This window comes from Paramormyrops kingsleyae, chromosome 22 (genome assembly GCF_048594095.1).
Source record: "Paramormyrops kingsleyae isolate MSU_618 chromosome 22, PKINGS_0.4, whole genome shotgun sequence".
NCBI lineage: Eukaryota > Metazoa > Chordata > Actinopteri > Osteoglossiformes > Mormyridae > Paramormyrops > Paramormyrops kingsleyae.
In genome coordinates this window covers 9,439,600-9,462,661 of record NC_132818.1, presented here as the reverse complement: position 1 = coordinate 9,462,661, position 23,062 = coordinate 9,439,600, and the positions used below count along the sequence as shown (strand labels likewise).

At 45.0% G+C, this 23,062-nt stretch overlaps 2 protein-coding genes across 3 annotated transcripts; one reads left to right on the top strand and one right to left on the bottom strand.

Annotated features, from left to right (window-relative positions):
• Nucleotides 1–1,543: 1,543 nt before the first annotated feature.
• On the bottom strand, nucleotides 1,544–6,332 carry tob2 (transducer of ERBB2, 2). Of its 2 annotated transcripts, none has more exons than XM_023829809.2 (3): nucleotides 6,113–6,332; nucleotides 3,361–3,440; nucleotides 1,544–3,083 (listed from the first exon to the last, which is right to left on the bottom strand). In XM_023829809.2, the coding sequence occupies exon 3, from the start codon at nucleotides 3,042–3,044 to the stop codon at nucleotides 1,824–1,826; it is 1,221 nt and encodes a 406-aa protein (XP_023685577.1). In that variant the 5' UTR covers nucleotides 3,045–3,083; nucleotides 3,361–3,440; nucleotides 6,113–6,332; the 3' UTR covers nucleotides 1,544–1,823. The 2 variants fall into 2 exon arrangements, with proteins under 2 accessions (XP_023685577.1, XP_023685578.1); XM_023829810.2 differs by having other exon boundaries at nucleotides 6,213–6,327.
• Nucleotides 6,333–7,612: 1,280 nt separating this feature from the next.
• LOC111853220 (aconitate hydratase, mitochondrial-like) lies at nucleotides 7,613–22,090 on the top strand. The gene is made up of 17 exons (XM_023829923.2): nucleotides 7,613–7,668; nucleotides 9,631–9,773; nucleotides 10,838–11,096; nucleotides 12,250–12,342; nucleotides 13,151–13,309; nucleotides 13,389–13,539; nucleotides 13,848–13,952; nucleotides 14,045–14,136; nucleotides 14,414–14,519; nucleotides 14,684–14,841; nucleotides 14,929–15,002; nucleotides 16,111–16,222; nucleotides 16,507–16,785; nucleotides 18,077–18,268; nucleotides 18,612–18,744; nucleotides 18,879–19,000; nucleotides 19,348–22,090. The coding sequence occupies exons 1-17, from the start codon at nucleotides 7,633–7,635 to the stop codon at nucleotides 19,480–19,482; spliced, it is 2,349 nt and encodes a 782-aa protein (XP_023685691.2). The 5' UTR covers nucleotides 7,613–7,632; the 3' UTR covers nucleotides 19,483–22,090.
• The last annotated feature ends 972 nt before the right edge of the window (nucleotides 22,091–23,062 follow it).

The window sequence follows — 23,062 nt, the reverse complement described above, 5'->3', positions numbered from 1 at the left end:
ATTCCTCCACCTGCCGATTTATATACATCTATTTTAGTTACTTCTTGAAAAAATAACTCCAGCACGTAAGAAACTAAATAATACAGGGAATCTTAACATAAATATACATACTTATATAGCTATAGTATATATATATTATCTCTTGCTGTTATAAATGTTTTAGATAATTCTTTGAAAAAACACACAGGAAAAAGTATAAAAACTGTAAATAAATTAGAAACTAATGTAAAAATGCTCCCCCCTCAGTCCCCCCCGATTTGTAAAGAAAATGAACCACCCCACCCCCCCCACCCCAGAAAAAAACGTAAATTAACTAAGGGAGACGTCTGGTACCCGGACTGTGCTAGTGTCGGCACGTTCGCTTATACGCATGTTTGCTGCGGGCATAGGGAATAAAACATTCGACGTGGATGCAGTGAACCTTCCCAATGCCCTGTTGCGACAGACCTAAGCTCTAACTGTGCCATCCGCGCCATTCTTCCCATCCAACGATCGCCTTCAGCTTTTATCTACCTCTTTTCAGCAGTTACAAAAGGGCCTTGGCTGGAATGATGTCAGAGGAGCACTGGCAGCTTCCCATTCCAGCCTCACCGCTGCGGGGGCCAGTAATGACCATCTGAGTAATATTCTGGCGAGATTCCAGTGAAACCAGAGCCATCCTCGGGTTTGGTTCATTTTCACCATTATGCATGAGAGGCCTTGCTGGGCTTCTTACACAGGCAGTAGGGCAGAGAATTATAAAGCGACTATCCCATTTCGTAAGGACATACGACGCATGTTACCATGAGAGGTAAAACTCAGCACGAATAACACATTTGCATATGAGAAGTGCAAGATTAAAGAGCAGGAAATGTGGCCATTGGATACAACAGCACTGAAGCTCAAACACTTATAAGACCCTGGGTTTTGAATCCACTTCTCTCTAACTGAACTCCCGTCTCGCATTCTCTTCCACGAGAGCCGCACAGCATGTCACGATCCCTGACGCTTCACTACTTCCCTCCATCTCCCTCCAGCGTGATGCTGCGCACCTTCAAGGCACGCTGGCTGGGGCTCTGCATAGGTGTGAGCCTGCGGGACATGCGTGCAGACACCCACGCACGTCTGGTCGCATTTCGCGTCCGAAGACTAGCAGCAGTTCCTCAGCCTTTCCGCAGCTTTCACTCACTCGCCATGTAAACCCGTTTAATGCCACAGTTATATGCCTAACTTGCCTATTTGTGCAACTTGCAGGAAACACTACAAATACATGATGCTGTGGTCCGTGTCAGTCCAGCTACATTCTGACCAGCCACCTCTTCTCCTGATCATGTGACCATGCAGTGACATCACAGTTCCAGCAGACTTGGGCTGAGGGATGGGAGAGGTCCTATGGGGCACTTCATGACCCCAGCAGAAATGGGGTCCACGTTCCGTGGTAAGCAAGGCCTGAGTACAGGCGGCACAGTGCTGCACGTCCATCAGTACTTCACAGTAATCAATCAGCGTGTCAGTGTATCGATGGGTCTTTTTTCACAGCGTCACAGCATGGAGCTAGCCGGGGTCAATTAGACTTGCTTTACTGGAAAGTATGTGCAGAACCAGAAAAGTTTAACATTAAAATCAGTTTAACATTCAATGCAAAAAAATAAAGGTACTGTGCAACAGGAGGCTGATCACTCCCCATGCTGAAATAAAAATGACATCCTTAACAAAAATCATAATTACCACAACATATGCCAATGGTAGTAATACTGTAATATTAGTAAGAAGTGTGTTAGCAAATAAGTCCTCTTGTGAACGCATGTTTTAGGATTACTATCAGTTTAAGAATTACGGCAAGGTTAGTTGGCGAGGACCACAGGCTGGAAGGCTTGGCTGGGATACTGCAGGTTATATCCACCCAGACCTTCTGCAAACGGGGTCTTCTCCACATAGGAAATCCCACCGTTGCCTCTGATTATTCCGGGAGCCGTGCTCGAAAAGGGGTCGAAGGATGATTGGGAGTGGGGGTGGGCGGGGTGGGAGTGAGGGGACTGGAAGGGCCCGGCCTGGGGGGGCAGCGGCTGCGCATCAGTGTCGAAGTAGACGGCCCCAGGGGATGCTGGGTAAACAAACTCTTTGGCATTAGGAGAGAGCTGGCTGGAGATCTGACCCCCCAAGGAGTGCAGGGAGAGGGAGAGGGGCTTGTGCTTCAGCAGCCCTGGGGAGGAGACGGTGGTGGGGGAGCGGGAGAGCATCCGCGGCTGAGGTGGGATGCCGACCGCCGAGCCGGACGCCGGCCCCGAGCCGCTGCACTTCTTCATCTTGGTGGAGCCAAATTTGGTGGCAGCGAAACTAGCGGTGGTGAAGGTGATGGGCTGCGGGGGTGGGCGTGGGTTCGGGGGGGCCAGGGGCTGCTGCTGAGAGGGCAAGAAGGTGATTCCCGAGCCTTGGGGAGGCGGCGGAGACGAGGTATTTGTGGAGTGGCCCGCCGAGTTACCAGTGCTGCTGGCAGTTGGGTACCCAAACAGGCTGGAGCAGGATGTTGCAGGAAGTGGGGGGGGCGAACTGGAGAGGGACGGCAGAAGCACTGGGGAAACCTGACCCCCGATAGGCACAAATACCTGCGCTTCAGGGTTAAACCCCAAACTCTTGGCCTCGTCCACTTCCATCTCCCCTTTACTTCCGGGATGGATGCCGTCAGCCCGCTCGGCTTCTCCAGCCAGACCAGGCTGGTCTTCCAGGTACAGCACTTTCACTGCTCCCTTCTCGCCGATTTGATAGGACACCTCGTACGGGTCGATCCACACGCTCAGCTCGGCGGGAACGTTGGCTCGCACCTCCTCTGTGTCTAGGCCGCTCCTTTTGGCGGCAAGTTCCACCACAGGGTCGCACGGCACTCCCAAATGCAGGCAGCGAAATGCCGAGCCCCGCAGCGGTGCGTCGGGATACCAGTGACCCTCAAACCGTGACATCAAAAGACGCTCCAGCTCTTCCCCGAACAGGTCAGCCCGGCGACGGGGCAGTTTGTTGTACAAGTAGGACACAATAAAGTTCAGGGCCACCTTTACTTCCAGGTGCATGGCTTTGATAAACAGAGATGGTCGAGTCAGTCCAGGGTTCTAGGTGGGATAGCAAACGAAACACAATCTAAATATTTTCTCCTGTTCTGTACGTGTATTTGTGTGCATATTGGCTACATTTTCTATTAAAAATTAAATTAATCCAAAACAAGACTATATATATTAAAGTTTACTCTTTTTCCCTTAACTCATCTTGAAACAAACCCCACATCTTTTGGTGTTTAATTTTGTCCTATAATTGCTTTCCTTTGAACGACACACTGGGATGTGTATTTTTGCAGGTATGAGTAAAAAAAAAAAAAACATCCTTCCCTACCTGTTAGACACTGTAAGCAGAACTGCACAATTGCCCAAACTTTACAAAGCTGTCAGCTCTCCATCACTCCATTTGAAAACCTAGGAAATGAAAAGAAAATCACCAATGGGGGGGGGGGGGGGGGGGGACACGCAAAAAGATACGACGAAAAGAATTTCAAAGTCCAGGGGAAAAGGGTGAGTAGGTAGAATTAACATTGTCAGCGATTCTATAATTCAACAGGAAAATGCTGAATCTAACATCCCTGAAAGTTTCCCTTCTGCTAAGGACTCGTCTCTTGCGGATTACACAGACGGAAGAGGGATGAGTGGAGGAGGGATGAGTGAAAGAACGTGTGGGTGTTAGTGGCAGAAAACCCGCCTAACAATTCCCTTAACTCTTAATTTTAACCCAAAACAAGGATTGCACACATTAAATAGAGGCTGTTTCATCTGGCAGATAGTTTGAATTTAACAATATTTTTTCAGACATCAGAAGATGCGTTTCCTCAGTCTCCTGAAATATGCGACAGGAAGAGAAATTGATACATAAATCAGTATGCATTTACGTTTCTTCTTCAGTACCAGATAACTTAAGTCTAGAGTAGCCAAAATGTGGACTCTGCAAACAGGTTTTCTGCAATACTGAAACCGTCGAAATTCTGTATAATTTGTAACCCAGAAATTCGACTACAAAAGCAAAAATAGAACTACCCTTCCCAAAATGCAAAGGGAACATGCAAACAATTGCGTCATCACGCGTGACACAGGCATCACAAGAAGCACCATCACCAAAACAATATGTTGTTGCAGGTACCTAAATATACTGGCTTGAGTCATATGCTAGCTACCTATATGCAAAACGCTACTGAATAGAGACATTTAAGAATAGAGATTTGTTGTATTATTGAGGGTCCAACGGAATATTAGAATTCACCTGCCAATGTATCTTAAGGTGACATTTTTGTTTCTAGCTAGCTAGAACGCCACTACATGTCCTATTTCGATATCAATATTCTCTTTACATAGCTTCTTTGCAGACGGAAATCTTCGGCTGCAGTTGCTATATAACGAGAAACATAATTTTAAGAAGGCTACATAACATTAGCCAGTTATTAGCGATTTAGCTTTAGCTGATCAGTTTTTTGGAAATATCTTCTGTTCCGTATAATAACCTTTAATACATTATCTGATGCATGTAGACAGAGGAATCTGTTCCTTTAAATAAATACAGTACGCCGCCTGCGTCGATTGTAAACACACATTGGCCACGCACTGAATGCAAACAACCGGTTATCTAATTGTCGAAAATGTGCCAGTGCTTGTAATTATGATTTCATTGGCTCCGTTTTGTTCAGTGATTTTTCCCCATGCATTGGTAAAGCACACAGAATTGCAACGACCCATAAATTGACAAACAAGAAAACGAAAGCAGTTCTTAGCATTTTGTTGTCCAATGTCATTCAATGTCAATCTGACTGTACGCTGTAAACGCTAACCTTCGATAAATTAGAGAAATAGGAACATTCGAGGTAAAATTTCGTAGTTATTAAAACGCAAGACGCAAAATGAAATCCATACCAAACTTCCTCGCATCATCCTTCAGAAACTAACGTCGAAATATTGAATGTATCTGGTTTTCCTAAGATGGGTAGCGTTACTGCTTTTGGTTGCTGGTTTGATTATCTTACCTCATTATTATCATATACAATCATCGTGTTATTTCTTTTCGGATCCATATTGTTTACACGTATAAATGAATAAGTTAAAAGTAGTATACATCACTCCGACTGTAACCTGGACGGCCTGTTAGATTCAGCTGATAAGTTAACAGCAGGCAATAATCTTGACATCTGTTTTATTTACACTTCTTAATATTATATAAATGTATTAAATTTTGACAAAGCATGAAACATTAAATCGAGGGGTACAGAAGTCTGAGTTATTCTAAAACCTCCAGGCAGTCCACACACGATTTAATGATCCCGTAGAAAAGGAGTGATTTATGAAGGTGTCTTCATGGGTGAAAGAGAGAGTGGGTGGTGAACACGTAGATTTGCTTAAGAAACGACACCAACAATTTCCTTTAATATTATCGATTATAGGATACAACTATATTGCCATGTTTTTTGTTTATACCGCAAAAATGAGCCTTACAGAAATATCCCCGAGAAAAGTGCTATGCATACTGCTTTGGTGTGTTGGTAAATTCACCAGTCAGTGGTAAACAACCTTTGTTGCAATACAAGATAAGCACTGTTCCCGAATTAACAACAGAATTAATTAAGCTTAAGTAAATGTAGGCAGCGGACGGACAATGTAACTTAACAAAGGCCTAGAATAAACTCGAGTCATAACGATATAACATCTATATCCTAATACTTGATAAGTTATACTGATCCAAACATATATATGTTTTAAACTAACCGAACCTGCAACTGTCTTTACCAACTGCTGAATTCTAGTTTAATTATTACAAGCAAAGACGTTATCCGTCTAGGTGCATCCATGGTTAAATGGTATTTTCAAAACAGCTTCTAAAATGGATGACCACACCAATTAAACATTCAACATTTTTCGACACTGCCAATCTTTATTTGTAAAATATATATATCTCAATAACGAAACTATTTTTTAGAAAAATACGGAGTTGTATTGCATTTATATAATATTTTACAAAGAATTATAATATGCCAGACAGCCCCCCATAAATAGAATCATCGAATCACATATATATAGACATAAATATACACATACACGCTAAGCATACTTACTGATGCAAAGCCTGCGTTCTGTTCTTGCTGTTTAAACTCCCTTAAGTGTAAAGAGTGTCAAGCAATATGGTTATGCAAATCAGTTATTCAAGCATCGTACCAGCGATCGTCGTTTGTTTCATTGTATTTTACTTAATTTCATTTGGATGTAATCAGAGAAGAATACAGCACACTCCCCGGCAACCGGCCGACGGTGAATGAAGGTACCAGAGAAACTTTACTGTTTGACAACCTTGCGCAATTATACCAGAGCTTCCAGCCCGCACCCCCCTGGTCTGTGACGTGCTTCAAGCTGGGACTACTTTCTGAATGCCTTTCTCGTTACTGCTTAAAAGCTGGACAGGGGCTTTCTATTTCATGCAAAGATACACTGTTTGCTTTGTGACTTGAAAACAACTGACTGCAAATACAAAATGTTCAAAATACATTAATACATAATGTATAAAAATCACGCGTGTATCCAAATACACGCCAAATATAGCCGTACCATAAGAAATATTACTTATTTTAAACATTATTAAATGCCCCGGGTTTCATTTTGCCAAATGCCCGCACATAAACTCTGAATGAAAATAAAATACTAGCCGTCTGTGAATAATTTGTGTAATAAAATTTCCAAAGGGTGTCTAATTCCTTTTGCGAAGGAATATTCCTGTTGTGGCGGCAGTTCTATGCCATATGCTAAAAATACAGGCGGTGATAGCAACAGAAACCTCATTGGCTGAGAAAAGCAAGAACCCCGAAATCAATTGGGTAATAAAGCTTGGCCAGTCAGCATGTAAGGCACAGGCTACACCAGAAGGCTGGGCATTTCTAGGGCTTTTGGGTAATGTTGTTTGTGCCTTCCCTTGGTCACAGAAGTTACTATATATTGGTTATTACAACCAGCATTTGGGTATCTCTCTGAGTGATGCATCTGACTCACATCTCGAGGGTTGCAGTTTTTAATTCCACTTCTGCCTGATGTGTGTGGAGTTTACTTGTTCTTTCCGTGTTTCCACCAGATAATCCGGCTTCTCACAGTGTAGTGTTGGAGGTTCAAATCCTGCCTCTGCTATGCGTTTGGAGTTTATCCCAAGCAAGCACGGCTGCACTAGTTCTGGTCCTCATGCAGTCCAAAGTCATACCGTTGGGCTAATTGGCATCTCTAAATCGCTCTTTGTGGATAATTATGCGTATGTATGTAATCCCTGCCCACCCCCCAACCACCTAGGTTATAATACAACACGATTTTAGAGGACGTCTTCAGTATTAGAAAATTGCTAGATAACCGTACACTTGCGCCATGCTATACATTTAATCAAGTCTAGGAAGATAATTAAACAAGACTAAAGGTCATCATTATATTGCAACCTACTTAATTTACAGGTGAAGTGACCAAAATGTAAAATGAATGGCTAGACTGCAAATTCATTAACAGATTTTATAGAGACATTTCTGTTATTTGCCAGGTTACATGCAACAAAAAATGTGTAAAATTATTTCTGACGTCAACTTAATGCGACAGTGTATTGAACAAAATGGCGTCCTACACTTTGACTGTCGCTCGGCTCCAGGTAAATTAGTTTTTATTATTATTATTGTTGAATGTATATGTAGTTCACCATCACGAACACTTGCTGACTGTAGTCGTAAACACTCTTTCTGGATGGTGGTTTTTAAATCCCTCCAGAATCCTTACTGTCATAAATGATAAGTTGTACCAGGTCATGGTGTCCCGGTTAGGTGTCCTGCTGCTGCGTAGAAATAGGCGGAAGTTCGCCTCTGTTGTCAGAGCAATGAAAAGCTGGTAATATTCATGCAGAAAATGTTCGAAATACTTAAAGCTTGTGGTAGATACATATATATATGTTTATATAGTCGCAAATGTTATGCGCTCCAATGTGCGCAAGGTGATCGCAAGGTTACAGAAACGAGTGCGCGCTTAACTAGCTTTAATTGTCATGTTGGTCCGACTTACATAACTGTGTCCATAAAGATATACCACAAAACAAAATATGTTATAGAGCCTTTTGAAATATTACCATAGTATTTCATAATATAGTAAGGAAACGGATTTGAATTTAAACAATGTGAGCGCTACCGTCAAGGATCAGTTAGAAACCACTATTAGTAGTTTCAATTTTATTTTTTATTTTACTTTTTAAATTTTGTTTGTGTCTTTGTGTGTTATTTAATTTCACGAGTAGGCAATACTACGAATCATTGTAGTGAGGATGAGTTGAAGGTACTCTATACGATGATTCTCATTTGGGCACCGTCCTCTTTTCTCAAAATTTAAATGATCGAAATTTTTCAATGCTGGTTTGCAAAGGCCATTATTATCCATCCTGTGTTGCACTGGCCCATTTTACTACAACTCTAGAAGCAATTGGCTAAGGACAGTTTGTTTCACAAATAAATTTTATTCGACCAAATAAAAGATCTTTATTCCCAGTGTGTTTATTTCTCATTAACAAAGTAATACTCAGCAAAGTTTAAATTCATCAACGAAATCTCAAGTTCTTGCTGTGGAAATACAAGAACCCTGTCATTCATATAGCAGATGTGTCGTAACTTCATTCACTGTACCTGGGACAATATAGTAGTAAAATTGTCTTCTCCGCACCCTTGTCAAAGATTTCTTCGGCTTGCAGAGGGTGTTCATCCAAGGGGCAGCCATGTTTAAGTGCCAATCCATGCACTGCACCGGCGAGTTAGGAGGCCTGACAGATGCTGATCTTGGTGCTCAGCTATGGGTTTTCCTCCAGTAGATAAGAACAGCAGACTATAAAAAAATACCCAGTATTTAATAAATTCACAACATTCTCTCATGCAGGCCTTTGTAGTTTTCCTAGTTCTCCATGATCATTCCAATAACAAATGTCATACACAGGGTTATGCAAGTGTCATACAACTGTCTTTCCTTATGATTTGTCTTCCGATACATCGAATTTATCTCTTTAAATATGCAAACAGTAAACAACCAAAATGATAAATAGCCTTCCATAAACCGAGCTGATTTCAGTTCATGGCCTGTTTAATCTGTATAAATATAGACGTAAGTCCAGTTTTACTGATTTCACCTACTAGAAGGCGCCCTTTTTTGTTCTTTTTTTAAATTTGTAAAGTTATTTTTTAGCAGTTTTCCCTTCCAAATTTCAGTGTTCCACGAAGCAAAATTTCTTGCTTAGCCAGATAATTTGTTGGATTTAAGGTAGTCTGGGCTAGATAGACTACCTCATTCACTTGCATTTAAGCAGATTTCAGCAAATAAGCACATTGCAACATCACTGGAAGATGACTGGGGGGGGATGCTGTACTGGGAAATGACAGCAGTTCTGTAAGAATTTCAGCTAATTTCAGTAATTCACAGTCGGTCTCAGCGTATTAATTCTTCTGATTGCAGATGCCTCTCTTGATTTTCTCTGAGGTCTGATAAGTGACTGGTAAACAGTTCAGGTGAAGGGACTTTTAATTTGAAAGCAGAGATTTCTCCACTGTATTCTAATGACCTTTGGCCTTTTGCTTCCTCCCAGCTCATCCTGGGGCGGGGCTTGAGGAAGCTGCATGTGTCGGCAGCTCTCAGTGCCAGGGCCCAGGTGGCTATGAGTCGGTTCGAGCCAAACACTAGCATAAACTACGTCAAGCTGCATTCCAACATCAACGTTGTCCGTAAGAGGTCAGCCTTTGCTCCTCCATTCCTTAGCCTGTCTGTCCTCCATCAGCATGACTACCCGACCATGTCATGGCCGTGAGACTGTCTTGTTACCGATCTCAATCTCTTCTTCCTTGCAGATCTTTTCAGTATTTGACATTTATACTTTAGTATCTCTACAGTTTTCTTTGGCAAACAATTTCTTTTTCCAGTTTTCTAATATTTGGCACTTGCTCACCTTAATTTATTTGTACTGGCAGCTAAACATTGGCCCAGGTTAGATTTGATAATCCAGAATGTTTTACATCAATACCAAATAAAGACATAAAAGCATTCATGTCATTATCTTTATTGTATTTTGAGATATGGCTGTTGGAGTAACCCCAACCAGATGTGTGTCCGTGGATGTTCACATCCTTGGTGTTAAAGAAACATTTCAATGATCATTCCGGCGCAATTTTTGAAAGAAATAATGAAATAACAAGGCATATGCTGGCAAGAAGAGTTACAAAAATGCTTTATTTTTTGTGGAAAAATTATTTACGTGTGATGGGTCTGGATAGAGAAACAAGGAGCTGAATCTGAAGCGTTTTGGGCCAGTTTTTACCCCTCCCTCCAGTCAATATGCTTATCTGCCAGTAGATAATATTCATTAATTTAGATGGGATATATTTTCAGGGGTGGGTGGTTTTTGTGGGAGGTGGATGCCCCGCAACTTGAGCACGGTCTGCTGAAATGCACGTCCACTCTTTATTTCCAGTTACAGTATAGGACTGATGTTTCTCTCACCCAGCAAATGTGCCCAGACCCCTCATCTGCTTTCCACAATCTGATCATCCTTTTGTTTTCTTGTACGTTTTGCCTGCACTGACACCAGTATGGCTGCCATGTTTTAATTTCTCCTTCCCGCTTTCCTCATTCCCATCTCCCGTCCCCAGAGTCCCTCTTTATTCCTTTCCACTGTGTCACATAGGCCCATTGGCCGTTCTGCCTGAAACGTGTCTCGCCTTGATATCCATCCTTTCCTCTCACATTACGTGTTTCTGTACGTGTTCGGCAGTTTTTCTCACATCCCGCAAACGTTCCAGGCTCAACCGACCCCTCACCTTGTCCGAAAAGATCGTGTACGGCCACTTGGACGACCCCGCCGGCCAGGAGATTGCCCGCGGCAGGACCTACCTGCGGCTGCGGCCGGACCGCGTGGCCATGCAGGACGCCACTGCGCAAATGGCCATGCTGCAGTTCATCAGCAGCGGGCTCCCCCGCGTGGCTGTTCCCTCCACCATCCACTGCGACCACCTGATCGAGGCTCAGATTGGGGGGGCACAGGATCTGCAGCGGGCCAAGGTGGGTGGCGAGGGGTGTGGGCAGAGGAAGCTGAGACTCCAGTGGGTCAAGGAGTGGATTGGAGTGAGATGGAGTTCTAGTTACACTCATTGATAGTCAGCCAGGGCTGAACCAACCATTTTTGAGGCCCTAAACAAAATTTGATTAAAGGGCCGGTTCACCCCAAAGCTAAAAAACAAAATGCTTTTGAGGGGCTGTAGTGCTATTATCCATCTAGGTTGCTCTGCTGGGCGTTGCCTAGTTTTAGAGATATCGGCTGTAGAACTGTTGGTCTTCTCTCAAATATAGTGGGAGAGAATGGCATTCTTTCTCTGGTGATTTAAGGGCCAAAGAATTCATTTGAAAAATTCAACAGCAATGTTTTTCACCAGAAATCATGACCCTATTACTGAAGATAATCCACAGACTTCGTAGTGAGCAGTTTCATGTGGGAACGGTTTTCTCCTACCAAACTCCACACTCCAATCGGATCAATGTGCTGAAGATACCGCAAGGGTGTTCATGCTCATATCTTCTGCACAGTGATGGGATTGGTGTTTGGAGAAGAACAACCTAGATGGATAGATAGCACTAAATCCCCTCTAAAACATATCTTTTTTCAGTTTGGGGGTGAGCTGCCCCTTTAACCTTGTCATTTGTCATCTTCTTGTCTTCTCTCATTTTCTGGTCAAGTTCATCCAAATTGGGTTCAATTAGTTCCCATCCATCTGGAGGGGGTTTTCGGCTCCTTTTAACCTTTGGCGTTGATTTAAGTAAAAATCAAAATGTTAAACACAAAGAAGGCTGTGAAGCTGTCAGTCCTATCTAGCCTGCTGGCCACACCAACACCTCTTCCAGCAGCAGCCCAGCTTCCGTAGTTGGTCTCCTATCTAAGTACTGGCCAGGCCCAGATCTAGTATGACCTGCAGGTGGTATAGCAAGACTCTGTAACAGTGGATGGGCTCCCCCTTTGAGTCTGGTCCCTCCCAAGGTTTCTTCCTTCTCGGGAGCTTTTCCTTGCCCCTGTCGCCTATGGCTTACTCACTGGGGGCTTTGGGTGGGGATGCTGTAAAGTGCTTTGAGACAATGTAATGTTGTGATAATGCGCTATACAAAAATAAATTTGTTGTTGTTGTTGTTGAACATCAGGCCATTTCCTGCTCTGTTCTCATAGGAAGTGAATCAAGAGGTTTATAACTTCCTGTCCAGTGCTGGAGCGAAGTATGGAGTCGGTTTCTGGAAACCAGGTTCTGGAATCATCCATCAGGTACTGTATATCTATGATTTTCTGCGAGGCTTTAAAACTCTAAAAGCAGGAATAATCTTGCCTATTTCTTAAGGATTATGCAATAAATGACTGTTTTGTGGAGTGTCTACTAGTGTTATTTTTGATAACTGCATGTGTACTCAATGGTTGCTATATTTCGGATACCTGCAGGTTAACATAAACAGCCTGTTTCATCAAATAGTGAATCATGTGGCTGCAGCTGAATATACACAGCATGCAGACGGGCCTAAGAGGCTGGGCCACTGTTTGGCTAAGCATTAGCATGGCTAATACGCGTCGCTAAGCAACTTTGTGATGCAATTGCTGGTGCCAGATGTGGCGGTTCTTGCATCTCGGAAACAGCTGCCCTCCTGGGATTTTCACACACCGCAGTGTCTAGAGTTTACAGAAAAGGGTGCAGTAAACAAAAAATATCCAGCCCATGGCTCTTTTTCTGGCTGATAGGTTACAACAGTGCTTCCCAGTCTGATCCACGGGGGTCCACAGCTGGTCCACATTTTTGCTCCCACCGAATACCCTGCCAGACAGCTGTGAGGGAGCAGAAATGTGGTCTGTGGGTCTCTGAGGAGCGGATTGGGAAACACTGGGCTAGAAGAATGGTGAGACTTTTTAAAGCTAACAGGAAGGCCCCAAATGCCATAATGGCAGCTCAGTATAGCAGTAGCCTGAAAGTGGCTTCTTTTAATTCACAGCTCATCCACCCTTGAAGCAGTGGTGTACGTAAGGTGGCTGCTGAGTGTTCGTGTTCAGTTTTGTACCTTCACATGTTGTCACTGTTCCTCATCAGATCATTCTGGAGAACTACGCCTACCCCGGGGCCATGCTGATTGGCACCGACTCACACACCCCCAACGGGGGCGGCCTAGGCGGGATCTGTATCGGAGTGGGCGGAGCCGACGCTGTTGACGTCATGGCCGGAATCCCCTGGGAGCTCAAGTGCCCCAAAGTCAGTCCCCTTTTGGGTCCAATGCCTCTGCTCTTTTGATTTTTGTCCGGCCTCCTCTCCTCACCTTCTCCTTCCCCAGGTGATCGGCGTGAAGCTGACCGGTACCCTGTCAGGCTGGACCTCCCCGAAGGATGTGATCCTGAAGGTGGCCGGGATCCTGACGGTGAAGGGGGGTACGGGGGCCATCGTGGAGTACCACGGCCCGGGGGTGGACTCCATCTCCTGCACCGGTGAGAGCTTCTGCTGACCCTGCTAAGATGCTTCAGAGTGCAGATGGGGATCAGATTTAACCAAGTGCATGACAGACTCCCAAGCACACCTTGTTAACCCTTCCTGTCAGGCGTGAGGAAGACAAGGACAGAGATGGATGGCCGGTCAGGCTCAGGCACCGCATGCGGGAGAAAATGCTAAATTCAGGTCCACAGAAATGCCTCCAAAAACATCAGCTAGAAGCTCTTAGACATTAGCAGAGAAATAGATAATCATCCTGCAGGTCACCTGACCCTTGCTGATGTCACTAAGGCCGTCCCCCCCACAGGCATGGCCACCATCTGTAACATGGGGGCCGAAATCGGGGCCACCACGTCTGTGTTCCCCTACAACAACCGCATGAAGACCTACCTGGAGAAAACTGGCAGAGCAGGTCGGTACCGGAGCATTTAGTTTAAGGTCTGGCTGGGTCAAAATAGAGAGTGAGTGGTACCAGCTTGTTCCGTGTGTCTTCCCCGTCTGCAGACATCGCCACTTTGGCGGACGAATACAAAGATGACCTAGTGCCTGACACCGGATGCCAGTACGACCAGGTCATCGAGGTCGACCTGAGCGAGGTAACGCTCGCACGTAGCCCCAGGCGGCAGCCAGAGGTAGAAAGTCCAGGTCCAAAAAGTAAAAATCCAGATCAAGATTTTGTTTTCAGTTGAGTACTCTGTGACTGTGACTCTTTATACTCAATAGACCGATTGTTATGGCGATTTCGATTATTAAATCACTGCGGCTACGCACCCTTTAGTTCGGTTAGTGTGTGGGCCTCTCGCGCGGAGAGGTGCAGTCACAGTGTCCCACTCAGTGTGTCCTGTTTGTCCCCCCTTGCGTCCCACCTCGCAGCTGAAGCCACACATCAATGGGCCCTTCACCCCCGACCTGGCACATTCCGTGGAGGACATCGGCGCCGTGGCTGAGAGGAATGGTTGGCCCTTGGAGGTCAAAGTGGGTCAGTGCGCCGGCCGCTGGCCCAGATGTCCGAATGCCAAGTGGCTGATGCCAAGATTTTATGCAAAGGGCTTGGAAAAAAATCTCTAAACGTGAAGTTCCTGTCCTTTTGTTATTTTCTCCTTTGCCCTGATTGGGTGCCTTGTGCATGCATGCGCCCTACAGGCCTGATTGGTAGCTGCACCAACTCCAGCTACGAGGATATGGGTCGGGCCGCATCGCTGGCCAAGCAGGCCCTGGACCGCGGCCTCAAGTGCAAGGCCCAGTTCACGGTGACCCCGGGGTCAGAGCAGATCCGCGCCACCATCGAGAGGGATGGCTATGTGAGTCCCTGGGGCCGTCTGCGTGGCTGCTTTCCATGAGGCGGGCGATGGGCGACCTGACACTCATGTTCTCTGTCCTGACTGCAGGCTGAGGTCCTGAGAGATGTTGGTGGGGTGGTTCTGGCTAATGCCTGCGGGCCCTGCATTGGCCAATGGGACAGGTACGTCACCCTCGCCCCTGCTGAGCCTGTTCAGATGGTGAGGACAAAGGCGGGGGCGTGTAATACTGGTGCACGGATGCGGAAATTTTGACTGATACGATAACCAATATATTTTTGTCTAACATCACCGATACTGATAACCAGCTATCTTGTGACCTGCTTGCCGAGATGCAGGCGCAGATTAGCAGAATGACGCTACATCATGTTTTATTCTGTGGAAAAGAAAAGATCAGACTGTGGCTCAGATTTAATAATAGATTGTAAACGTACAGCAGGCCAGTACTTTGAGACCTCTTTTATGCTCGCATTGAGCTTATGGGAGTTTTACTTACACAGAAATGTTCTGGGGATAGAAGGAACAATGATTGGTTCAGAGGAATAACCAATCAGATTGCAGTGGAGATGGGTCCAAGCAACTAGAGGAGGCGGAATCAAGGCATCTGATTGAGCCGATGAAATCCCTCATCCTCAGCTACTTAAAACGGCTGATTGTCCAATGCGAGCATCTCCATCATTTTTAGCTCTGGTGCTGATAACGTTGGATTTTGATAAAGTCTAAACATCGGCCGGCAATATCAGCCAAGACTGACACACCAGACCTAGATTTTTGATGAATATCGACCGATGCAGATTTGTTAACTGAAATATCGTGCATCTCACCGTTTTCCATAAACTCCGACTTTGATTGTGTTTATAGAGTATAAAATCTGTTCATGTTACGCAGCAGAGATGGTGGGTGTGTTATTCTTGCTCTCCTCTTGCCACCATAGCCATCCCATCACTGGAAGTAGCATTTCCTTAGCGTCGGACACGCTTTCGTTATCATTTCTGCTTTTCTTATCGTTCGGCCCCATTTTATGTATTATGGCACGTTTTCACAAGCGAGCTTAACCCAGAGCGCTGTGCGGTGACATAATCCCATAAGCCTTTCTGTTGGCTCGATCGTGGACTGGCGTGGACACCTGCAGTGGTGCCAGTAGCGGTAGTCATGGCAGAAGGGGGAATTGGGCGCGGTGCCAGCGGCCTTTTCGGCCGGGATAAGGGGGCGGCTCCGGGCCTCGTGCGGCGCGGTGCCAGCGGCCCTGACTGCCCTCGCCTCCTGTCTCAGGCGCGACGTGAAGATGGGTGAGAAGAACACCATCGTAACGTCCTTCAACAGGAACTTCACAGCCAGGAACGACGCCAACCCGGCCACCCACGCCTTTGTCACCTCTCCCGAGGTACCCATGAGCCCTCGCTCGCACACTTAGTCACGCTCCATTCAGTTTCCTAATAACGGGACGCCAATCCCCTCACAAACAGAATGTCTATGTTCCTGTTCCCTTTATTGAATTGATCATTTTGGCAGAAAATCGCCTCACCTTGCCAAGTCTCTATCAGTGATGAATTCACATTTATTCCCTAAAATCTGTAATACTCTGGCTTGGGATCTGTGTTAGTTTTTCCTGTCCGCAATCCTCCAAAACCTTGACATACTCTGGTCTTGCCTGTGTGTCCTTTTCAGATAGTCACTGCCCTGGCCATAGCCGGCACCCTGAAGTTCAACCCCGAGAAGGACTATCTCACAGCCGCCAACGGGGAGAAGTTTAAACTGACGCCCCCTACAGGTGACGAGCTGCCAGCGCAAGACTTCGACCCCGGCCAGGACACCTACCAGCACCCACCGGCAGACGGAGTCTCCCTGCGCGTAGACGTGAACCCCCAGAGCAACCGCCTACAGCTGCTAGAGCCCTTCGACAAGTGGGACGGCAAGGACCTGGAGGACCTGCGGGTGCTTATCAAGGTGGGAGACTCGGGGGTGTTCTGGCTGCATTTCCGGGTGCGCTCAGTAGGGGGCCGACGGGGGAGCCTAACAAAAACGTGCGGATGGGAGGAGCCTGTGTTGCGCTCAGGTTAAGGTCGCTGCTGAAGCCCCACGGTAACTGTGGCGGCGGAGCAACAGCCTGTGGCGCACAGCAAAGGCAGAAGGAGGACGGAGGCTGGAAGCGTGCAGATTTTCTGTCTCCTGCTAATTTAAACATGGACCAAAATAGGCTGATGGGTAAGGATGGGCCCTGGTACGCTGAAAGGTCATTACCTCAAGTCTCCCCCTCTTGCTTCAGGAGGCTGTAAGGGTATTTAACCAGTAAAGTAAAAATAAATGGTTGTATTACTGGATAGAAACAAAGTGGGAGACGTCTGTGTTGTTATACATCCATCCATCTACCTCGCATGTTGCTTTCATTGATTAGAGAGCGACAAGCTTCTGGGGAATTGCAGGACGGAGGCATACCGGGTGGCTGTCGGGTTATCGCAGGGCTCACACAGCTACACACTCTGCGGGCCATTTAGAGACACTGGTGCCTCAGGTCAAAATCAGAGGTGGACAATCCCAATCCAGAAAGTGAAAATCCAGACCAAGATTTTGTTTCAACCAACCAGGTGGGTAGTCTATGACTGTGACCCTTTATACGCAGCTGGTTGGTTGAAACAAAATCTTGGTCTGGATTTTTACTTCCTGGACCTAAAATTTCCACCCCTGGCCAAAATTGCCCTCCCGGCAGAACATCTGCATCCAGCGATGTAAGTCCAGGGAATTTAGTATCATTAGAGAAACTCACCCCCCCGCCATAAACAGTGGCTGCACTCAGTGCCTTACGGCCAGGACTGACAGGCTGAGGTGAACATTCTTCCCCCAGAGGCCATTAGGATCATCAACACCCCCGGTTACAAACTAAAATAAGCTGCCACTGCAGCCTGCACTTTAAATATTTTCTCATTTTTTCTTATAACTTTTATCATCCCTTTATATACTTTGTATATATGTCTATATTTTTAGTGCTTATTTTGTTAATATTTTATTTTGTAGATTCTGTTTATTGTTTAATATACAATCTAGAGCTGCAATTTACTTTCACGTGATGTGCCACTGCATTTGTGCACGTGACAAAAATTTAGAAACTTGAAAATGACGTATGTTTTGACTGTGGGAGGTTAGTCATGCAAACTCCACACACAGCGTCGAGGCGGGATTCGAACCCGCGACCCTGGAGGTGTGAGGCTACAGTGCTAATTACGCACCCCGACCCACACAGGTGAAGGGTAAGTGCACCACGGACCACATCAGCGCCGCTGGGCCCTGGCTGAAGTTCCGCGGCCACCTGGACAACATCTCCAACAACCTGCTGATCGGCGCGGTCAACGTCGAGAACGACGCCGTCAACAAGATCCGCAATCACCTGACGGGCGAGTACGACGGCGTACCCGATGTGGCCCGGCACTACAAGGTGGGAGTTCAGCCCACATGCTGGAGTTGCTCCAAATGTTGCAGTTTGATGGACCTCCTCCCATTAGGTCGTTAGCCTTTATTTGCTAACGAGACTTTCCTGTAAAATAGCGAGCTTTTAGTTACCAAGGTATGCAGATGGGTGTTTATTGATAAGATGACTAGGAGCCCTGTTTAAGGATCCTTCATCATGGCCCTTTAGCCGCTATGCTTGATACTTGCTAACCAAGTTTAGCCATAGATTTAAGCTAATTGCAGTCGATTGATGGACATGACAGCCAGAGCCACGCAGTGTATGTGATTTTATATGGTGCCCTGACCGTATGGGGGGGGTGACTTTGCAGAAGCATGGCGTGCAGTGGGTTGTCGTGGGAGACGAGAACTATGGCGAGGGCTCCAGCAGGGAGCACGCAGCCCTGGAGCCACGACACTTGGGCGGCCGGGCCATCGTCACTAAGAGCTTCGCCCGGATCCACGGTTCGTCTGCAGGGAAGGTGCAGGGGCTGAGGCTTGGCCTTTCTACGTGTCACTGAATCAATACCTGCACTGGGTTCTCCATAACCTTGGCAGCGCTAATTTCCAGAAAACAATTTTCCCCTCTCGTACCCCAGAGACCAACCTGAAAAAGCAGGGCCTGCTTCCTCTGACCTTTTCCGACCCCCAGGACTATGAAAAGATCCGCCCCGATGACAAAATCTCCATCATTGGCCTGAAGGACTTTGCTCCGGGGAAGGTGAAGATGACATTTGATACCCTCACTGTTGACAGTGCTATCGATCCTTTGGTCTTCCTTGGCTTTTTGTGTGACACCCACGTATGCCATTTTAAGTGAGAGACTATTACCCATTCTGTGTCTACATTAAGGAGAATTTCAGTCGGAATTACAGATGGGCAGTCCATGCAAACGGGTCAATTTGATTTACCTTATAGCTCATGCATAGTAATGTGTATAATATACTCCCATCATAGGAATCCCTATTTACTCATCCTCCCTATTACTCATATGCCTTAGTACTGGCCATGTATTTTTGAGAGTATTGTATTGAATGTACTTATGCTCTGCTGTGCTTCCTTTCCCAGCCTCTGAAGGCCGTGCTGAAGCACAGTGACGGCCGCCAGGACACCATCCTGCTCAACCACACCTTCAACGAGACGCAGATCGAGTGGTTTCTGGCCGGGAGTGCCCTTAACAGGATGAAAGTGCTGCAGCAGTGATGGGGGGCGGGGCCTACAGATGATAGGGAGGAGTCTGGCAAAAGGGGGAGGGGTTATAGACCTATGTGAAGAAAGAAGTCACAACCCTACGGTGCAGTACAATTATGGTCTGTACTAAAGATACGTCTGTGAAGGTGACAGTGCACTCTTGCGGTTCAAAATGCCACTGACGCACCCAAAAATCACTTTTCATTGCCACTCACCATGACTCACTTCCACTGATTATGCCTCTCATCCATTTTGACACGCTTTCATGTATCAGCTGCGTATGATAATCCTTGGGGATCAGACACACCCGTTTTTCTAATGCATTAGGTCATTTTTAATAGTCGCTCTGTGTTTTCATATTTCACAGCTATTTATTTGTACTTTTCTGGAGATCCAGATGGAAATGCGCTTTCTCCTGTATGGCGCTGCAGTTCCCGGACGCTCGCGCCTCCCTGTGGACCTGCCGCTTTGACGCAGCTCTGTTTGACAACGTATTTTGTCCATCTTTTATACGCACTCAAGGTGCAGGAACTGAGCCACACAGCACAGGCCTACGACAGTGCTGACAGAATGTGCTTCATTCAGTAAAAAAATTGGTTTTATAACAAAAATCACTACTTCATTTGTTAATACCTATTACATTAGCAACGACCAGTTGTTTTAAGTAAAATATTCATTTCAAGTAGTAATAAATTGAAACCCAAATTTTGGCTCTAAAAGAGCTGCTCTGAGTTAAGTTAATAGTTAAGCAGTCTCACTGGGCGCATTGTACTTAATAACACCTTTGCCATAACAAAAAAACACCAAACATTTCATTTAAGCAAAATGTCAAGAACAAGACTGAACGAGTCAGTGATAAAAGATAATGTCTGTGCGAAAGACATGTGCAGGTGTGATAAACAGTCAATGGACGTTTGTTGTGAAGCCAAAGTTTGCAACAATTTGGAAAAGTTAAGCAAGTGTCCCAAGGCTTTCTGTGAGCATGGTAGGTGGCCAGATTCTTTACTGGGGGGTCCTTTTCCGTTTTATTTTTATTGCAGGTTTGTATTGTGAGGTGACTTTTTTGTAATACTCAGCATTAAACTGCCCGGGGACGCACCTGGGCCTCTAGCCTTTTAACAATGTCCCACAGACATTATAGACATACTTCAAGCAGCCTGGTCCACCCAAAATTACTTGAAGCTTCCCTTCTACACGCACTTATACACTCCTCACATGCCCAGATTATTTACTCTATCCTCATCCAAGAGATTTTGCCCCACCCCCAATTCCGTTTGTCTCGATGACTGAATGTCACTGTGATCCATGGTGATGTGTTTCATGTGTTGTTCTTTTTGTTTTGTGTTTGTGTGGAACGAAGGCCATCTGACTAAGCGTTGCCCTGGTGATTGTCTGACTAGGGTGGGTGTGTGAGACACCGTACTGTCAGCGATGCAGTCAGAGTGCGTGGTCTCCATTCCCCTGTGGTATCATGTGTGGGCTGTACGGCCAGCCGGGGTGTGGGTGGTCTTTTAAGGGCCAACTTCTGAACATACGCACAATTAACACAACGTGCCGAAGTGCGGTGCCACTTGGCAACACAGCCACACTATGAACATATTTCTCTTTAATTCTCCCAAGATAGTTTTTTGGCAAGTGGATTCTGTTCCGCAAATTCTGTTACGGTTTTGCCTGCTATGTCTGTCTGTTTTAAAACTGAATCCTGGAACTCTTGGTTAAGGCTTTGGATGGAGATTTTTGCCCTTGTATATGTGTGTTTATGTACTCACTGTAACAAGGGGTAAAGTCCACATGAATATCTCTTATTACGGTACCTGATTTTGGTAAACCTGTTAACCTTTGAGGGACCTGAGATAACCCATACTTTAGGATGTGACATGGGGCTGTTTGAGTATGTTGAATGCTTTACTCGCAGAATATTTTTCTGTTTTCCTCCTAGTGCATTGAGAATGTAAGCCCAATCTTTGGACCATATGTACTGGTACCCTGAAACTTCGTATTTTTGGCACTGTTAATCAAACAGTAAACTGAATTCTTTTGGGGGAGCTGGTCCATTTGTTAAAAGGTTATATTGTTCATAGGATTTCTTCTGTAACACATGACTGAGAGCTGATCTGTGATTCTCTGTGTAGAATAACAATAGCAATTAACTTTGTTTACTGAAAATTGTGCAAGAATACTCTTGGAGGACTGACTGTCTTCTGAATGGTTTCCATGATTGAAGGTAAAGTGTTGTTGCAGTAAGATTTCTGCTAAACAGTTCTGATCAATGCTGCATTTTTCCCCAAACTCTGTGTTTACCTTGAATTTACATGTTTATTTTTGAACCATAAATGACTTTTCTTTTGTACAGATTGCTAAAAGTTTCCCAGTTCAAATCAGAATCAAAGTCAGGCAGCACATTTTATAATTGTGTGGATTAAAGCTTGTTTGAGGTTCATGACCTGCAAACTGTTTTATTGAATCTGCAGCAGCTGCTCTCTTACTGTTAATAAAGTGCAGAAACTGTGAAAATGGTACGTGCTGTGTGACCACTGAGTTTTTGTGTCTGTATAAGCAGGGTAATGGTGACAAGCTCATTTGCATTATGAATAATAAAGCTGTATTAATGTATTTTAAATCCCTTTTACAGTTCTTTGAGTTTGTTCGTTCTACTTATTCTGTATCATTTTAAAATGTTTGACCTTCACGTGTTTCACAAGATAAGTATTGTGTGTACATGCACTTACATATATTACCTAATATTGTTAGTAATTTAATTTTAGGATGTCAGCATTGTATATAGAAATTCATTATAAATACCTCCAGAATTTATAGGACTAAAAATTTCAATGGTTTTAGGTCTTACTGGGCAATAAGCTTTTAATCCATAGTTTTTATACCTCTTATTTACCAAGAGAAATAATTAACATGTTAGAGACAATTTGGAAATGTCATAAATTCATTCATTCATTCCATCCTTCCTTCCATCCATCCATCCATCCATCCATCTATCAATCATATTCAAGGTTGTGGGGGGTCCGGATTTGAGCGGATTTGAGCGCTCGTTATCCGTTTGTTCCATTTTTGATTTGAGCACAAAATGGAAAATCGGAAAACGAGCCGTTATCCGTTTGTTCCATTTTTGATTTGAGCACAAAATGGGAAATCGGAAAACGAGCCGTTATCCGTTTTGTCGTTTTTGGTTTTGGAAACAAAAACTGAAAATACGAGTGGTTTTCGGTTTTTTTTTTTATTTGGTTATCTTGTATTTGATTCATATGATGGAAGCCCGTTTCCGCCACCGGGAAAAAAATAATAGGCTATAAAATTTAAGTCGAAATTTCGACTTAGTTATCTCGTTATTTCGAGATATTATCTCGAAATTTTGAGATAGTATCTCGAAATAACGAGATAACTATCTCAAAATTTCGACTTAGTATCTCGAAATAACGTTTCTAGCTTTAATAACTTTTCACGGAAGTAAGGTGGGGCGTTTTTAATGACAGAATCGTATTGTCCAGTACACAGACAACGATCGATGCACACCGATTACAAAACACGTAATCAAGCAATTCAGCTGTGAAATATTTGCTTTTTCCCACGGTGCACT